This window comes from Mytilus californianus, unplaced genomic scaffold (assembly GCF_021869535.1).
Source record: "Mytilus californianus isolate M0D057914Y unplaced genomic scaffold, xbMytCali1.0.p SCAF_7, whole genome shotgun sequence".
Classification (NCBI taxonomy): Eukaryota; Metazoa; Mollusca; class Bivalvia; order Mytilida; family Mytilidae; genus Mytilus; species Mytilus californianus.
Genome location: NW_026262723.1, coordinates 61,427,325 through 61,442,813, shown reverse-complemented (window position 1 = coordinate 61,442,813; position 15,489 = coordinate 61,427,325). Strand labels below are relative to the sequence as shown.

At 30.8% G+C, this 15,489-nt stretch overlaps 1 protein-coding gene across 4 annotated transcripts in view; it reads left to right on the top strand.

The window, feature by feature from the left end:
- Nucleotides 1-11,542, top strand: part of LOC127707482 (tyrosine-protein phosphatase non-receptor type 13-like) — a 99,482-nt gene extending 87,940 nt beyond the window's left edge. For all 4 annotated transcript variants that reach the window (XM_052212049.1, XM_052212051.1, XM_052212050.1 and 1 more), the window contains 7 exons: nt 826-1,387; nt 1,626-1,716; nt 2,122-2,383; nt 2,910-3,075; nt 5,851-5,979; nt 6,686-6,748; nt 8,192-11,542. In XM_052212049.1, coding sequence (XP_052068009.1) covers nt 826-1,387; nt 1,626-1,716; nt 2,122-2,383; nt 2,910-3,075; nt 5,851-5,979; nt 6,686-6,748; nt 8,192-8,251 — 1,333 coding nt within the window. In that variant the 3' untranslated portion in view covers nt 8,252-11,542. The remainder of the gene's footprint in view (nt 1-825; nt 1,388-1,625; nt 1,717-2,121; nt 2,384-2,909; nt 3,076-5,850; nt 5,980-6,685; nt 6,749-8,191) is intronic.
- The last annotated feature ends 3,947 nt before the right edge of the window (nt 11,543-15,489 follow it).

Here is a 15,489-nt window from a genome sequence, read left to right as displayed (position 1 = left end):
CTTCTACCTGCCCTGAAATTATCAGCTTTAGGTTATTGCCCCTGAATTGATGATTTTAAGGAAATTTTGCAGTTTTTGGTTATTATCTTGAATACTATTATAGATAAAGATAAACTGTAAACAGCAAAAATGTTCAGCAAAGTAAGATCTACAAATAAGTTTAAATGACCAAAATTGTCAATTGACCCCTTAAGCAGTTATTGCCCTATAAAGACAATTTTTCACAATTTGTTCATCTAGTTTGCTTACTTTAAAAAATCTTCTCCTTTGAAACTGCTGAATCAATTTCAGCCAAACTTGGGCTGAATGAGTTTCAGAGTATCAAGAAACATAGCCACTATGGCTAAAATGGACCATGGGGGTAAAATGCATTTTTTTACTTTTGAAGAAAATATGACAGATACAAAGAACATTTAAATGGCATTTTTAAGCCACTCATTAATATATATTGAAAAGCAAAAATAATCATTGATGAAAGATTTAAGCAAAAAATTACAGGTGAGCGATTCAGGCTCTTGAGAGCATCTTGTTTATTTACAGGTATTTGTTATTTTTGTAGTGATATAAAGAAAGTAAAATGTGCAAGCATTCAGGAACATACATAATTTTGTTAAAAAATTCCATGGAAATAAAGCTAACATAAGCATAATATTTATGGTGAAATAGAGTTAATTAAAGAACAAGCATATGAAAAAAATGTACAGATGACCATGCATTGTAAATGAATGGAGCACATGTTTGATAGTGGTCACTCTGGTGGTTACATATATTGTAAATATTGAAAGCATACGGACAATAAATAACAAGACAAATTGTACATTTCAGATTATCAGCTAGGCAGTACGATTTGATGACACCTCCTGTTATAATGGATGAAGATTACTATGACAATGAGCATTCCACAGAGACAAAAAGTGTAAATGTCAAACATGAAGTTCAAGGTCAGTCTTATGATAATGGAGAAAATGATAAAGATCATCAGTATGTTGAGGTCATAGAGGATGCTACAGATTCAGAAGAGGAAGAAATGAATGAATTAGTTATGGCTGCTGAAAAATTACTGGCAGATACGAGCGAATTTGACACCGAAGAAATTGTACCACAGAGAAATGAAGTTCAAAGTGATTTGAATGATGGATCACTTGGAGGCACACTCACTTCATTGACCTCATTAAATGAAAATGAAGATCTTCACACTAGAACTTTTAACATGTCTTCTTTACCAAGAAAACTAGACATGAAAGTGCCTGAAGAGGTGAACTTTGAATGGCTATGTTCATGTGTACCCCTTATGACCATGAAAAATGAAATGAAGTCATCTGCTGAAGAACTGGCAAAGAAATTCCAACAAAAAGTAGATCAAGGTGACCCAGCTGAGGAATACAAGGTTTGTTATGTAAAGATAAGTGAAAAGTACATTTTGAAGTGATATTTGGATACTTAAGAGCTTAAATAAATTTCTGAGTAAATTTTTTTTTTTTCTTTCATGGTGGTAAAACCTATGATGAATAGTAATGTTGTTACTTTTTTTAAGTTATAAAATGAATTGCTTCTGGGTATGTTAAAACTAGTGCCACAGTTGACACATATATAGGAGTATTAATCAATACAGTATTAAATTGTAGGAATTAAGACAAGTGAAAATGACTGATAACTGCAGCATAGCCAAACAGGCAGATAACAAGTTGAGTAACAGATTCAGAAATGTTCTACCATGTAAGTATTATATGATTTTAAGGGAAAAAAACCTGTAACTTCTTGATTTGTGTTTCTTCAAAGGAAATGTAATGTTACCATTATTAAGATAGAAGATGTCTATTTTTGGTGGAAATTAAAATCTGCTATATAAATAGTTAAATGAAAATTATTCTGCTTAAAGTTTAGTGACCTACCTTAAAGCTGCATTGATTCATATATCGAATGAAGCTTTTGAGATTTCCATCGTCTTTATATCCAGATATCCAGATTAACATCATTCAATGTAAAATTCTTTTTAAAGTATACACACTTTTTATTTTAGTCGTAGGCTTACAGGTTGATAAAGTATCTTAAATGGTTTAAAACATGATATCCTATATGCAATGTACTTTTGTTTAAAAGTTCAAAAACTTTTGCTTCCAGATGATTTCAACAGAGTATGTTTAACAGGACTTCACAGTTACATCAATGCCAGTCACATAGCAGCACCTGTTGGGGAGGAGGAATGCCATTATATTGCTTGTCAAGGACCACTCCCACTTACCTCAGAACATTTCTGGCAGATGGTTTGGGAACATGATGTCTCTGTTATCATGATGTTGACCTTGGATGTAGAGGCCAGGAAGGTCAAATGTCACAGATACTGGCCTGATTGTACAGAAACACCATTGTTTGTATGTGATAGGTGAGACCTAAAACAAAAGACTTCATTTTCTTCCTCTTTATGTAGACTGATATAAATGAAGTATTATTCACCAAATTAAAACTTTTTGAAATGTTTGTAATGCCTGATACATTACTGTCAAGATTCTCCTGAACATTTCAGGAGTATATCCTCAAACATTTATGAACACTTTTGCCATATGATAGAATTTGTTTAATGTATTCAACTGGAAAGGTAAAAAAAGAAATAGAAAAATTTGTCAACCTTCTCCAATATTTTTTTTGACAAGTCCAGTGAAAAATAAATCGTTTTTAGCAGTTTAGTGATTGATTGATGGTTTGATCATGATTTAAAGTGATATCAGCACATACTGCTTTGTCAAAGCAACAAATTTTGTTGAAATAACACAGTGGAAGACAAATCGCATAGACTTGTTAAAACAATATTACTGTTGTTTGAAGATACTCCTTGGTGAATCAGAAATTAACTTTTAGTTGTCTGCACATATGCTTGCTTGAATATATGTATATATTTTTTTTCTTTTCAGTCAATTGAAAGTGAGTTTAGCTGACAGCCAGACATTAGAACACTTTGACATCAAAGAAATTGAGATAGAAAAAGTAACATCAGGAGAATTAAAAAGAGTTTATCATCTAAACTATACTACCTGGCCTGACCATGGGGTACCATCATCACCTGTCCCAATTCTTCAGGTAATATGCATACTCGTGAATAAAGGGAGATAAGGCCAATTAAAATTAATTGATAGATTTTCATCCCCGCCCGCTCCTCTGAAATCATCCTGCCTCGATTTTTTTATATTTTTACTATTTCTGGACTTTGTTCATTTCCGTTACCGGTAACCGCCGACAATTTCGCTTCATTCAAAACTTCCTGTTTCAAATTTCGGTTTTTCGTATTTCTTTGAGTAATATATTCGACATATTCTTCTGCTTAATGTTGACAACATTATCTTCTGAGAATATAGATTGATTACTAGAAGGGCATGAAATATTCGGGTTACGAGTAATAGGCGGTGTCCTTAAGAACGCTAATCGCGGTATGTCATAAATTTCAGTGAATAGAAAACCGTGGATTTTTTTTTTTTATTTATACAATGACTTTGTGTCAGATAATTTGGACTGTAAATGATATCCAAAGCACAAGAATCATGGAACACATTGGTACAAAAACATTACTGGCTTATTGACACGGCCAACGTACAAACTGTATTATAGCAAGCCCTTAGATTTACCCCAAGGCTGTCATTTTTGTCGAGCCTCTACTTTTGTCGAAAAAGCGAGACATAGCGATCCTACATTCCGTCGGTGTCGGCGGCGTCCACAAATATTCACTCTGTGGTTAAAGTTTTTGAAATTTTAATAACTTTCTTAAACTAACCTGGATTTCTACCAAACTTGGACAGAAGCTTGTTTATGATCATAAGATAATATTCAAAAGTAAATTTTGTAAAAAAAAAATTCCATTTTTTCCGTATTTTACTTATAAATGGACTTAGTTTTTCTGCCAAGAAACATTACATTCACTCTGTGGTTAAAGTTTTTGAAATTTTAATAACTTTCTTAAACTATCCTGGATTTCTACCAAACTTGGAAAGAAGCTTGTTTATGATCATAAGATAGTATCCAGAAGTAAATTTTGTAAAAAAAAAAATCCATTTTTTCCCATATTTTACTTATAATTGGACTTAGTTTTTCTGCCAGTTAACATTACATTCACTCTGTGGTTAAAGTTTTTAGAATTTTAACAACTTTCTTAAACTATCCTGGATTTGTACCAAACTTGGACAGAAGCTTGTTTATGATTAAAAGCTAGTATCTAGAAGAAAATTTTGTTAAAATTTTGTTCGATTTTTTCCGTATTTTTCTTATAAATGGACTTTGTTTTTCTTCCAGTTAACATTACATACAGTCTGCAGTTTAAGTTTTTAAAACATTTATTAGATTCATAAACTATCCTGGATTTTTACCAAACTTGGACAGAAGCTACTTACAATCAAAAGATAGTATAGAGAGGAATATTTTTATTAATTTTTTTCCTCATTTTTGTTGAGCCTGCGATTAACAGCAAAAGTAGGCGAGACACTGGGTTCCGCGGAACCCTTACGAATTTTTGTTGACAAACAGCAAACACCCTCCGTCCCCAACCCCGCAATAGAGTTGTCAAAAATCTTTTTCTTTTTGGTTCAGTTCATGTTTTTGAATTGTAATTATATTTGCACCTTGCAAAGTAATCTTAAAAGCATCAACCCTAGTATTTTCAACACAGTTTGAGTTTTCATTTCACTCTGTACTCATAATATTTGATTGATTGTTGATTGTTTGTTGCTTAACGTGCAGAGGCAAATATTTCATGCATGTTCAGGACGAGAACAAATTAACAATAAATACAATAGGTAGGTCCTGTAATAGAGGCAATGGAAAATGAGGGTATAATGGATAGGGGCAGAAATTTAGCCTTGCAACAGGCGACCTACGAACCCCTCATAGAGTTGTTGCAAGGGTTACATCCTGCATAGCCAAACGGATGCCCCACTGTGGCAAGGGTTTTACTGCCGGTCGGAAGAAGACCTGTAGTGACCATATTTCTATTCCCCAGTCACCCTTGGGGGTCATATTTGGGCTGCATACCAATGCATATGCTTTATATTATGGGCACTACAAATCATAGCTTAATATGATAATAGAAAGCAAAACAAATTTGATCTAGGTAGTCGAAAAGAGAACATTTCTCCATGTTTTTGCTATTTACTAAAAATAGGTTTTAAAGCGGCAATTACATGTAGAACAGTGGTTGCCAATCAGAAATATTAATTGAAGAATTTGAAAAATAATGCAGAATTCCTTATATATACATGATACAAGCTTATTATTACCCTTGAACATGAACAACATGTCACAAAAAGGTTTAGAGTGAAATAAAAATAAAAAAATAAAATCCTCCCACCCGCCCCATTTTTTTCAAAAATCTGGATGAAAATCTACTAATTAATTTTAGTTGGCCTAACTGAAAAATAAAAATAAAAAGAGATTGAATGAATAAGGATATTGTGATTGGTTTAAATTTGTTAATGTGCAATAAGAGAATTTTGTAGAAACGCTTGTTGTATCCTTAATTTATTGTTAAAGAACTTACAGCCAGTGTCAAGATGAAAAGCAGCAATATAAACACCTTTAGCACATTTGTCATTTTCTAGTAATTTCATGGGATTGTTGTTTTATGTATGTTGTACATCCATAATATATTCTTTCATTTCCTTTCAATGTATGATTTTAAGTAAAAAAAATAAACCATAGATAATTAGTTTTATGTATGTTGTACATCCATAATATATTCTTTCATTTCCTTTCAATGTATGATTTTAAGTAAAAAAAATAAACCATAGATAATTAGAAAATAAAGTTGAATAAAGTCTTGTAGCCGTGTAATGTGTTGTTTATAGCAATAGTTTATTCTTTATTTTCTAGTTTCTACAGCTTGGTCATGTATACCATACCAGTGGACCTTTGATTGTACACTGTAGTGCTGGGATAGGAAGAACTGGTGCCCTAATTACTATAGACATAGCTCTTGCTAGACTAGAAAGTGAAGGAAAGGTAAACTTGGGCTATAAAATAATTAAACGTTTTAAGTTTAATGAAATTTGGTGATAATAAATGAAGTTCTTCATGATTTTTCGTAAAGTAAATAACTTCAAATTCCTTTAAAAACTTGATATATACCTGACAATAAATTGAAGTAAATTTTAAAAGATAACACATTATTATGAGTAAAAGGAAAACATCAATCATGCAGCAACACAATAAAACTATCAGGTCAACATAGGAATTTCAACAATAGGCAGGTTTCAATGCCATATGTCAAGCTCTTATTGTTGTAAGTCAAGATAATTTTAAAAATTAAACACTCTCCCAAAGGTTGCCATCAACACGAAATTCATTTCAGTATGTTTTATCATGTAATGAGTATTTTACTATTCACAGAAGGGTCAAAGTTTAATATACAAAATATCTATATGTATACCATACAAAGTCTTTGCTATAAAAATAATAATGATAAAGTACTTTATTCAAAGAGAGTTACACATCAAAATGAAATTCAAATATTTGTGAAATATTTGAGATTTCAGTGTATTATATTTGTGATTTCAGTGTTGCATATTTGAGATTTCAGAATGATATATTTGATATTTCTGTATGATGAATTTGATATTTCAGGGTGATAAATTTGAAATTTGAGTATGATATATTAGAGATTTCAGTGATATATTTGAAATTTTAGTTTGATATATTTTATTTTCAGTGTGATATATTTGAGATTGTGAAGGACCTAAGAAGACAAAGACAAGGAATGATCCAGACCAAAGTAAGTGTTTATAGAGAGTCACATTTAGACCTTATATCAATAATAATGAGTATAGATTGCACTTTGTGAATACAGCTGTTTCACAAACCACACCTCTTTTAGGGAGATATTTAATATTTATAGATATTTTGTTTTGTTTACCTATTGGTTCCCAGATATGATCTACATGTCATCTCATAAATACACAACTTAGGAATTTTACCAGTATAAATACACATGGATAGCGGCCAAATTGAATTCTGAGGAAGACTCAAAGTAAATGCATGGGTAGTACAGAATTTTAGTACAAGTTTAAACGATTAGAAGTTTGAGGCATATAAATGTTGAAAATATGCCACACAGCCCTATGTTTTGACCTTTGAAAATAATAGTAGTGTATATGAACTGTCCATTCTAGGATATAATTTTCCGAAGCTTCATAGTAAAAGTGGCACATTGGCGCCGTTAAAGGAGTTCCTATGGGAAATTGCATTTTCGATGTTTACAGACGTGCAACCTGTAATATGATGAAATTCAAGAAACAAGTGCTCTTAAACATAGAAATTCACATGAAGTATGATATTGATATATACTGAAAAAACAAGCTAACAGTATACAAGTGAAATATTATTCAGAAATTGTTGAGAAAAAACGCAAGGATTCCAGCTTCTCTAAAATTGATAGGTTTCAATGCTTAAGTGGCTCCAGTTATCCAATATATCTGCCTAAAAATATTAAAGAAAAAAAGAACAGGGATACAGTTATTCAGTTATAGAAATAAAGATTCTACCACTGCATCGAGTGTGATACGATATTTATCCACTAGAGACTGTTAAATTCTCAAATTTTAAACTTGAGGCTCGGAGTGAGGCTCTCCGAGTGTTTTAAATATTTAAAATTTAACTGCTGAGAGTGGATAAATATCGTATTGCACGAGATTTGGTGGTGGAAACTGTTTCTGTTATGATTTTTAGACGATATGCAGACAATCTTAATCCTTCTTTTCGAATGACCTGCAAAAAGATGTGTTCTTTCTATGCTACGTCATCAGGCATGGTTTTTCATGACGTCACAATAGGAATTGCAGAAGAAAGCAAGAAAATTTGACGTCATAATCAAAATTTTGACCATTGAAGAACTGAGATCAAACGAACCACACGTTAATTAAATAAAAATAATCAACAGGTCAGGAAAAAGATAATTCGAGTAAGAATTAGAGAAAAATATTTATATTGTTCCTTTTAAACAAATAAAAGAAAAATGATATGGAAACATACTGGTATTCTAAACATGTTAGCTAAAAAAATTATTTATTAAAATCTTTGCTTTAAAAGTTTTAATTATACATATCAAATAAAATTGTAAATTAAATTGCCAAACAGATTTTGAGACAATGATTTTAATATAGAAGCACAGATTTTTATTGAATCATCCAATTATACTATTTTGTTTGTATATTTTCAGGACCAGTATTTATTATGTTACGAAGCATGTTTAGCAGCCATGTTAAGTGCTGTAGGATAGATAATGACATCATCATGTAGCAGCCATGTAACTAGTGCCCAGTGCCATCAGTCTTCATCCTCCGTCCATTCTTTCTCTCTCACATTATATATGCTTATCAGCAAATCTCATGTTTACAAATAGTGCCAGAATTTTGTTTTATTTTAAGTTTTATTTGCTATAATTGTTTTATTTCCCAGTGGTTTATTTTATTTGTTTACCTCCTGTTTATTTTATTGTGCTTCCTTTGTACATATATATACCTGATCTGATGCACTGTTTTATTATCTTTGCACGTTTTGAAGTGATGAGTTGAAACCTGTTAAGGTTGAATATGATATTTTTCTTATTCATTCACTGTGTGTCCCTCTTACCTGGATAAATTTTTCAATAAATATTCATAAAAATTTTCCAACTTTCTAGAGTAATTGGATGCACAAAAGTAACTTTTCTAAATACTGTTACATGTAAATTTGAATAAAACTGACTATTTATTCAGTAGCGTACTGTTCTTCTAAATCTTTATGTTTGAGTAGATTTGACCTTCTAGAGTCAATTTTAAAATAGTTTTTTGTTTCCATTCAGCATTTATTGTTATAACCTCATGTGCAATATATTTATTAATTGACTTTTTATCTTGTTACTATGTAAAGGAACATATAACCTTGCCATAAGCAGTCTTCCAGCAATTTTTAACTGTTACGGTGCTTCTTTGTTGTGATATTAAGTAATTCTAAGTCTCATCTGTGTGTATTTTACATTTTTAACCGTCCTTTAGTATGTCTCAACATTATGTTTTTAAGCAATTCTTTGTTTTTATTCAATGATTTTTTTAGTACAGCAAACATGGAAGTATATATCAGGATATTGGAGTGAAGTTATAATTTGTATTTAGATTTTTAAATTATAAACAGTATAGGCGGTTTTCATCTTTGTGAATAAATAGGATTGATTTTCCTTTCTTTATTATATTCACCTCAGACATATAAAGTATTATTCATATTTAGACGACAAAAAAAAACAATAATGTTAGTTATTTTTTTAGTCTAAAAATTAAGTCTTGAAAATTATTAAATTGCAAAATAGAAAGAAATGGAATGTTTCCAATAGAATGACAAGAAGTTAATTTTTCTGTCTCAGCAATATGCTGCTTTAAACTGCCTGGTTGATGTATGCAAATTTTGTTATTTTTATCATATGTAATTGCAAAACAGTTAAAATGTATGTTCATGCCATGAAAATGTATTCATACACAATGTAGGTTCTCATTCAACTGTTTTCCTTGAAAATACAGGCCCATTTCCACTTGATTTTTTTTTGTGAAATAAACACACAGGAAATTGGTCCTACCGCTTTAAATGAAACAGTATTTTTTTGAAATTATTTTTAACTTGCTTTGTAAAAAAAAATCTAGTTAGTTTTTTGGATGTACATGAATTATTTTCTTTACACGGCAAACTTCAGATTATTATTCTCCTACAAATATCAACTGAATCTCTTATAATTGTCATTCCAATAGTTATTATGCCAAACATTTGTAAGGAATCAAAATTGATATAGTTGACTTTACTGAGTATTCAACACTTGATATATTTCAAAACTGCAAAAAAAATTAGAATAGAATTGACAAAATTCAAGAAAATAGGTGAACACTTTTTGGATGAGAACCTGGAATTGATTTTAATATGGCTTTCATAATGGTTGTGGAAATTTGATTGTTTTTGTTATCCATAAACACTAGTCTTTCCAGTAAGTTTTGTTATTTATTGTTGCTATATTTGTCAAACCTGTTGATGTGGAGTTTTCTTATATTGCCGTAGACGGATGTTTTCTTAAGAAATTTCAATGCCATGCAAAAAAAAAAGGCTTTTCATTAGCTTGCAAGGATTGTTAAAAAGGAATAATATTTAAAAACAGAAACTATTCATGTATTTACCAGCTTTCTTATATTTTGCCAATTCACTTTAAAATTTTGTCAAGAGCTAATCAAGTCCTTCATTTCTTTTCAATTGAATTCTGTCAGAGCATTTTGGTTCAGCACCTAATTTATTTTAATTGTACTCTACAAAACTAACATAGAATCAATTATAGATGTAACATCCTTTATTCTATTTTAGGTAACATATTCTGTGTAGCTGTTTCAGTTTTTTTTCATCATTTCATTTTAAAGACTTGTTTAATACTTTTTTAATATCATTATAGCTTTAAATTAGTGTTGTCACTAAGCCAAAAGATAAGTCCATAGACTAAAGCATAATTTTATTTAAATACCCCAAAAATAACCCAAACTATTTTTGGTATATGTTGTTGTAGTTTTGTTATGCTAGGCAGAAACTGTGTACCCAACACCTTGACTAATATTAATTTGGCTCGTTTAATTTTCATAAAATTTTGACAAAATGTTTACTTTGACCCTTTGACAAAAATATAAAAATTTCAAAAAATTTGAATTAACCACTTTATCAGAAAAATTTCATTGGTTATATAGCAGTTTGACAAACACTAATTTTGATCATTGAGAAGCTTAATATTTCCTTAACAATACAACGTAATTAAAACGTTTAGCTGATTTTTACAGAGTTATCTCCCTGTAGTGTTAGGTACCACCTTAAATGAATTGATACATTTTCATTCAGAAAAAAAAAGAAATCCATACAGATGATATGACCTTTATATTTATTAGTGTTAGTATGCAGTGATCCACCCTCAAAAATGAATGAAAAATTGGTAGCATGTGTTCTTTTATAATAACATTATTTTGTGATCAATTTGTCTAGGGTCAATGTATGTCTGGTTTGAAATGTGTTTCAGAATTAAAAAAAAAATAAAAAATGGCAGGTTCATATTAAAATATGTGTGTTTACCTTAGTGGCATTCATCTGGGGAGTTATGAATGTGAATGACCAGATATGAAATGGTTAAATGTAGATTGAAAATTCAAATGTTCCTAAAGCAGGAAATAAATACAATGGGTACTTTTTCTTGATGGAGAAAATTTCTATGGTTTCATACATATTTTAACAGTGAACACTGCATTTATTGTAGGGAAAATCTAATATAGATTAATTTAAATCATTTAGTAAAATTCTACTCACATTACCCTTCATTTCATTGGTAATTTTAGTATTTCATTTTTTTGCAACAAAAATTACAATTAAAGATTAAAAACAGCTTTATCATTAAACATCTGACTACATATTATTGTAGTATGATATTTAGATAAGGTACATTCCATATATTCTACTATAGTAATGCATTGATGTCATTATTAGACTTATATATTTATGTAACAATAAACTTACCAAGACCTTGTGAGTTTTGTTCTCGATCCTTTATATTTAATGTTATTTAGCAGGAGAGGCATTCCCTGTTGATGCAGCAGATATCTTTAATACGGTTTGGATTTTTCTTAGATTTGTTTTTTACTTTGATTTATATCTTCTTAATCATGTAGGATAAATGAACATTAGTACACCACTGTAGCCTTGATTTAAAACATCCTTTTGCAAAGGTGATCTTTGTTGATATTCCTATTCTAATTTTTTTACCATATTTTTGTGCTTGATCTGTGTCATTAATGGAAAGAATTTGGTATCCTTTGTCATTTGTTAATCTTTTTAAAAAATCTTGACAAAACCTACTGATCCGGTAAATATCAAACATGACCAGAATGATCCCATAATTGACTTGCATATGACAGGTATTTGGAGATTTTTTTATTGACAACTGCTGGATCAGAGATGAATAACTAATACTACTACAAAAACTGATTGCAGCATAAAGGTGAACCATCAATCTTTTCATATAATTGCATTTGTACTTGTTCAACTTTCTCTTGATTCCTTTGACAGATTTATTTGCTGTTTGGTAGAAAGTAACTAATGTTCCAATCATTACAGATTTGGTTCAAAATTTGATATTGTTCGTGGTTAGTCTCTTCATATTGCTTTTTCAAGAGTTAGCTGAAAGCAAAAGAGATTCACAGATTATCTTATTACTCAACAATCACTCTACTTTCTCATTGACTTCTGATCAGCTTTAAAAATAATGGTAATGTAATGGGAGATAACATACAATTATGTGTATAACCCAGAAAAGACTAGGTGAGAAAAAAGTAAATACGAAAATAAAAAGTAAAAGGCCAGATGACAAGATAAAATAAAACAACTTGATACAAATAAATACACATCTAAGTAAAAAAAAAAAGAAATATGAGGTTTTCGGGAATAGTAACTTTACACTGATATGTGTACCCTGGGAGTCATACTTTCTCCTATCAAGCCTGTAATTTGTTTTGAATGTTCATACTGTTGTCGTCAATTATCTAGCATTATGATGTTGATACAAACATGTTCTTCTTTATTATTAATTATTTCTTGTTTGACAACATATTTGTTTGGATGACTAATTTTTCAAGAAACAATCGGCATTCCCATGGGAACCAACTAAACTCATATTTTGCTGACTTGTTCTTTTATTCATATGAGACGGACTTCATACATAATAGATAGATGATATCCTCTCACTAAATTATTAAAAGTTGGTGACTATGTTGAAATTGAAAATGAGGGTCGGTTGAGAACAAAATAATAAGACATAAGAGATGGTTTTAGCTTCCCAATTGTGAACTTTCTATTTCTAGGTAGCAACATTCTAGCAGCGCCTACATATGGAGTATACATCTCCCAGTTGATACGATATTCAACAGATTGCATTTTCTCTCATTGTTTCCTTGATAGAGGGTTGCTGCATTTGTCTACCATAAGATCTAAATTAATCCTAATACTGTGCCTATGGGTTATCAAAAATCTTCTGTGGTGTTTGTTAGTTAGAAAATTTGAAAGCCTTTGATGAACGTTTCCTTGTATTCCTTATTGAAGTTATTTTGGAAATAAGATTACAATTATATGGAGAAGCGTAACATGGTGATGTCTTCTTGGTGGCCTTGATCAGGTTTTTTCTCTTCAAAATGCCGTTAATAAGTTAAATCCATTCTTTCATGATGCCTTACCTCAGATGTTTTTAGCATTTGCTCTAACATAATAATACAATTTAATAAGAATTGTTTTAGTGTCAACAATATTTAATTATGAAATGGTAAAAAAATATCGATTACAATATAAATACACATAGTGACAATTTAGATCCTGAATTGTTTTGTTTTATTTTTGTTCGATTCTTCGATAACACTGTTAACCAACAAATTTTTACGAGCGAATAGATTCATTTTCGCAACTTTCCGCGAGAAGGAAAAAAAGCAAATATATATTGAGTCTTCCTTCGTGTAAATATATAAAACAGAAAATCACAAAAATAAATCGCCACGAAGTAGGCTAGAAAGGACTAATCGCGAAATAAAGTATCTGCAGAAATAAGTAGATTTACAGTATTTCAGATACTTATCGTTATATTTTAGTCTTGTGGTATTGGTCAATAGTGTATTAATTTGATTGATTTGGTTGCTTGTTTGCATAGTTTGCGTCTTTTTCTTATCATGTTTCGTTCTTTCCTCCTGGATACATGTGATTTTGTTTGCGTATTTTGATCAATAACCAGTGGATGTCCCTTGTTGGTGTGTATTTTCGAGGACTTTGCTTTGGTTATCCTTGTGTCTTTGTATTGATTCCATAAGTGCTTTGCTATATATGCAGTGTTTTTGTAGTGATGTATTTTGATGAAGATTTTGAAATCTGGATGCCATGGTCGAATATTCCATGTTCTTTATTACTTAATTTTACCAGATAATTTCTTTCTCTTTTCTTACTATACTGTTGTTTGTCTTTTCGTCGTGTTTTCCCTTAATTTTGTCTGTCTTTCTTTGACCTACAAGTGTTGATATCTTCCGCCTCTTTATCCCCGATGGTAATTATGAATGTTTGATATACTTTTTGTAACTCGCGACTTGTGTTTATGGAATTAAGAAACTAATAAGAACGCTCGATATAAAAAGTTTTTGAAGCTCTAATACATACAACCTGTTGTTCAGTGGTTGTCGTTTGTTGATGTGGTTTATAAATGTTTAACGTTTTTTATATAGATTAGACCGTTGGTTTTCCTGTTTGAATGGTTTTACACTAGTCATTTTTGGGGCCCTTTATAGCTTGCTGTTCGGTGTGAGCCAAGGCTCCGTGTTGAAGGCCGTACTTTGACCTATAATGGTTTACGTTTACAAATTGTGCTTTGGATGGAGAGTTGTCTCATTGGCACTCATACCACATCTTCTTATATCTAAAAAATAACATAAAAACAGAAGGGCCTCAACAGAGTAGCACACACTGTTTAAGATCAGATTAGCTTCAAGGTGTCAACTTTAGTGTTACTTAATTTGTATGTTTAAATTAATGTAAGTAAGCAAAATAAAATCAAAGGTACCAGGCTAAATATTTATAACCCTTTTTCTATTGGAAAGGCGGCCAACTATAGACTGAAAGTATATTTTATAAATCATTTGTGACTCGACATTAAGCAAAACAAAAACAATCAATCAATCTCGCTAACATTTACTAGGACTATCGATCTATACATGAATTATTAAGACATGAAACTCTATCAAATCAATTTATTCCCGATAATGTAAACACTGTTACAATGTAATGCCATTTCATTTTCCTCACTTCAGTATTAGTGATGATGTGTTTATGTCCGTTCGTTTGACGTTGTGAGTACTCTCACACCTTCATACCCATCAGTTTTTGATTCATATTTTTTTTATATCAAAGCCTTTCATCAGAAATATCTCTATCGATTTTAACTTAGATCCCTCGTCTACCTTAAGGAATATCGTGCTAATATCAGATCTTTCTAGAGTTTGTTGTTAAGAGAAGAGAGGCGAATAATACCAGAGGAACATTCAAACTCATAAATAGTAAATAAACTGACAACGCCATGTCAAAAAAAGAAAAGACCAAAAGAACAACAGTATACAAAACACAACATAGAAAACTAAAGTCTAAGCAACACGAACCGCACCAAAAACTCGGGTGATCTCAGCTAGGTGCTAAGAAGGGCGATTAGATGACAGCTTCTCATATTCTTTATGCGCTTGTCCATCGTTGCTGTTTTGATATCTAAACGCGTTTGACAGTGTTCCTATTATTTTTATTAAAGGTGAATATATGACAATAAATGCTCAAATGATTTTTAGTGGTAAAAACTTATGCTAGTTAAAGACCATGGTTCAATAGGATGGCGTACACTAATTTCTTTTTCCCTCTGTCAACCCTTTTATTTTCCATAAATGCACGTAATGTATTGCTAAA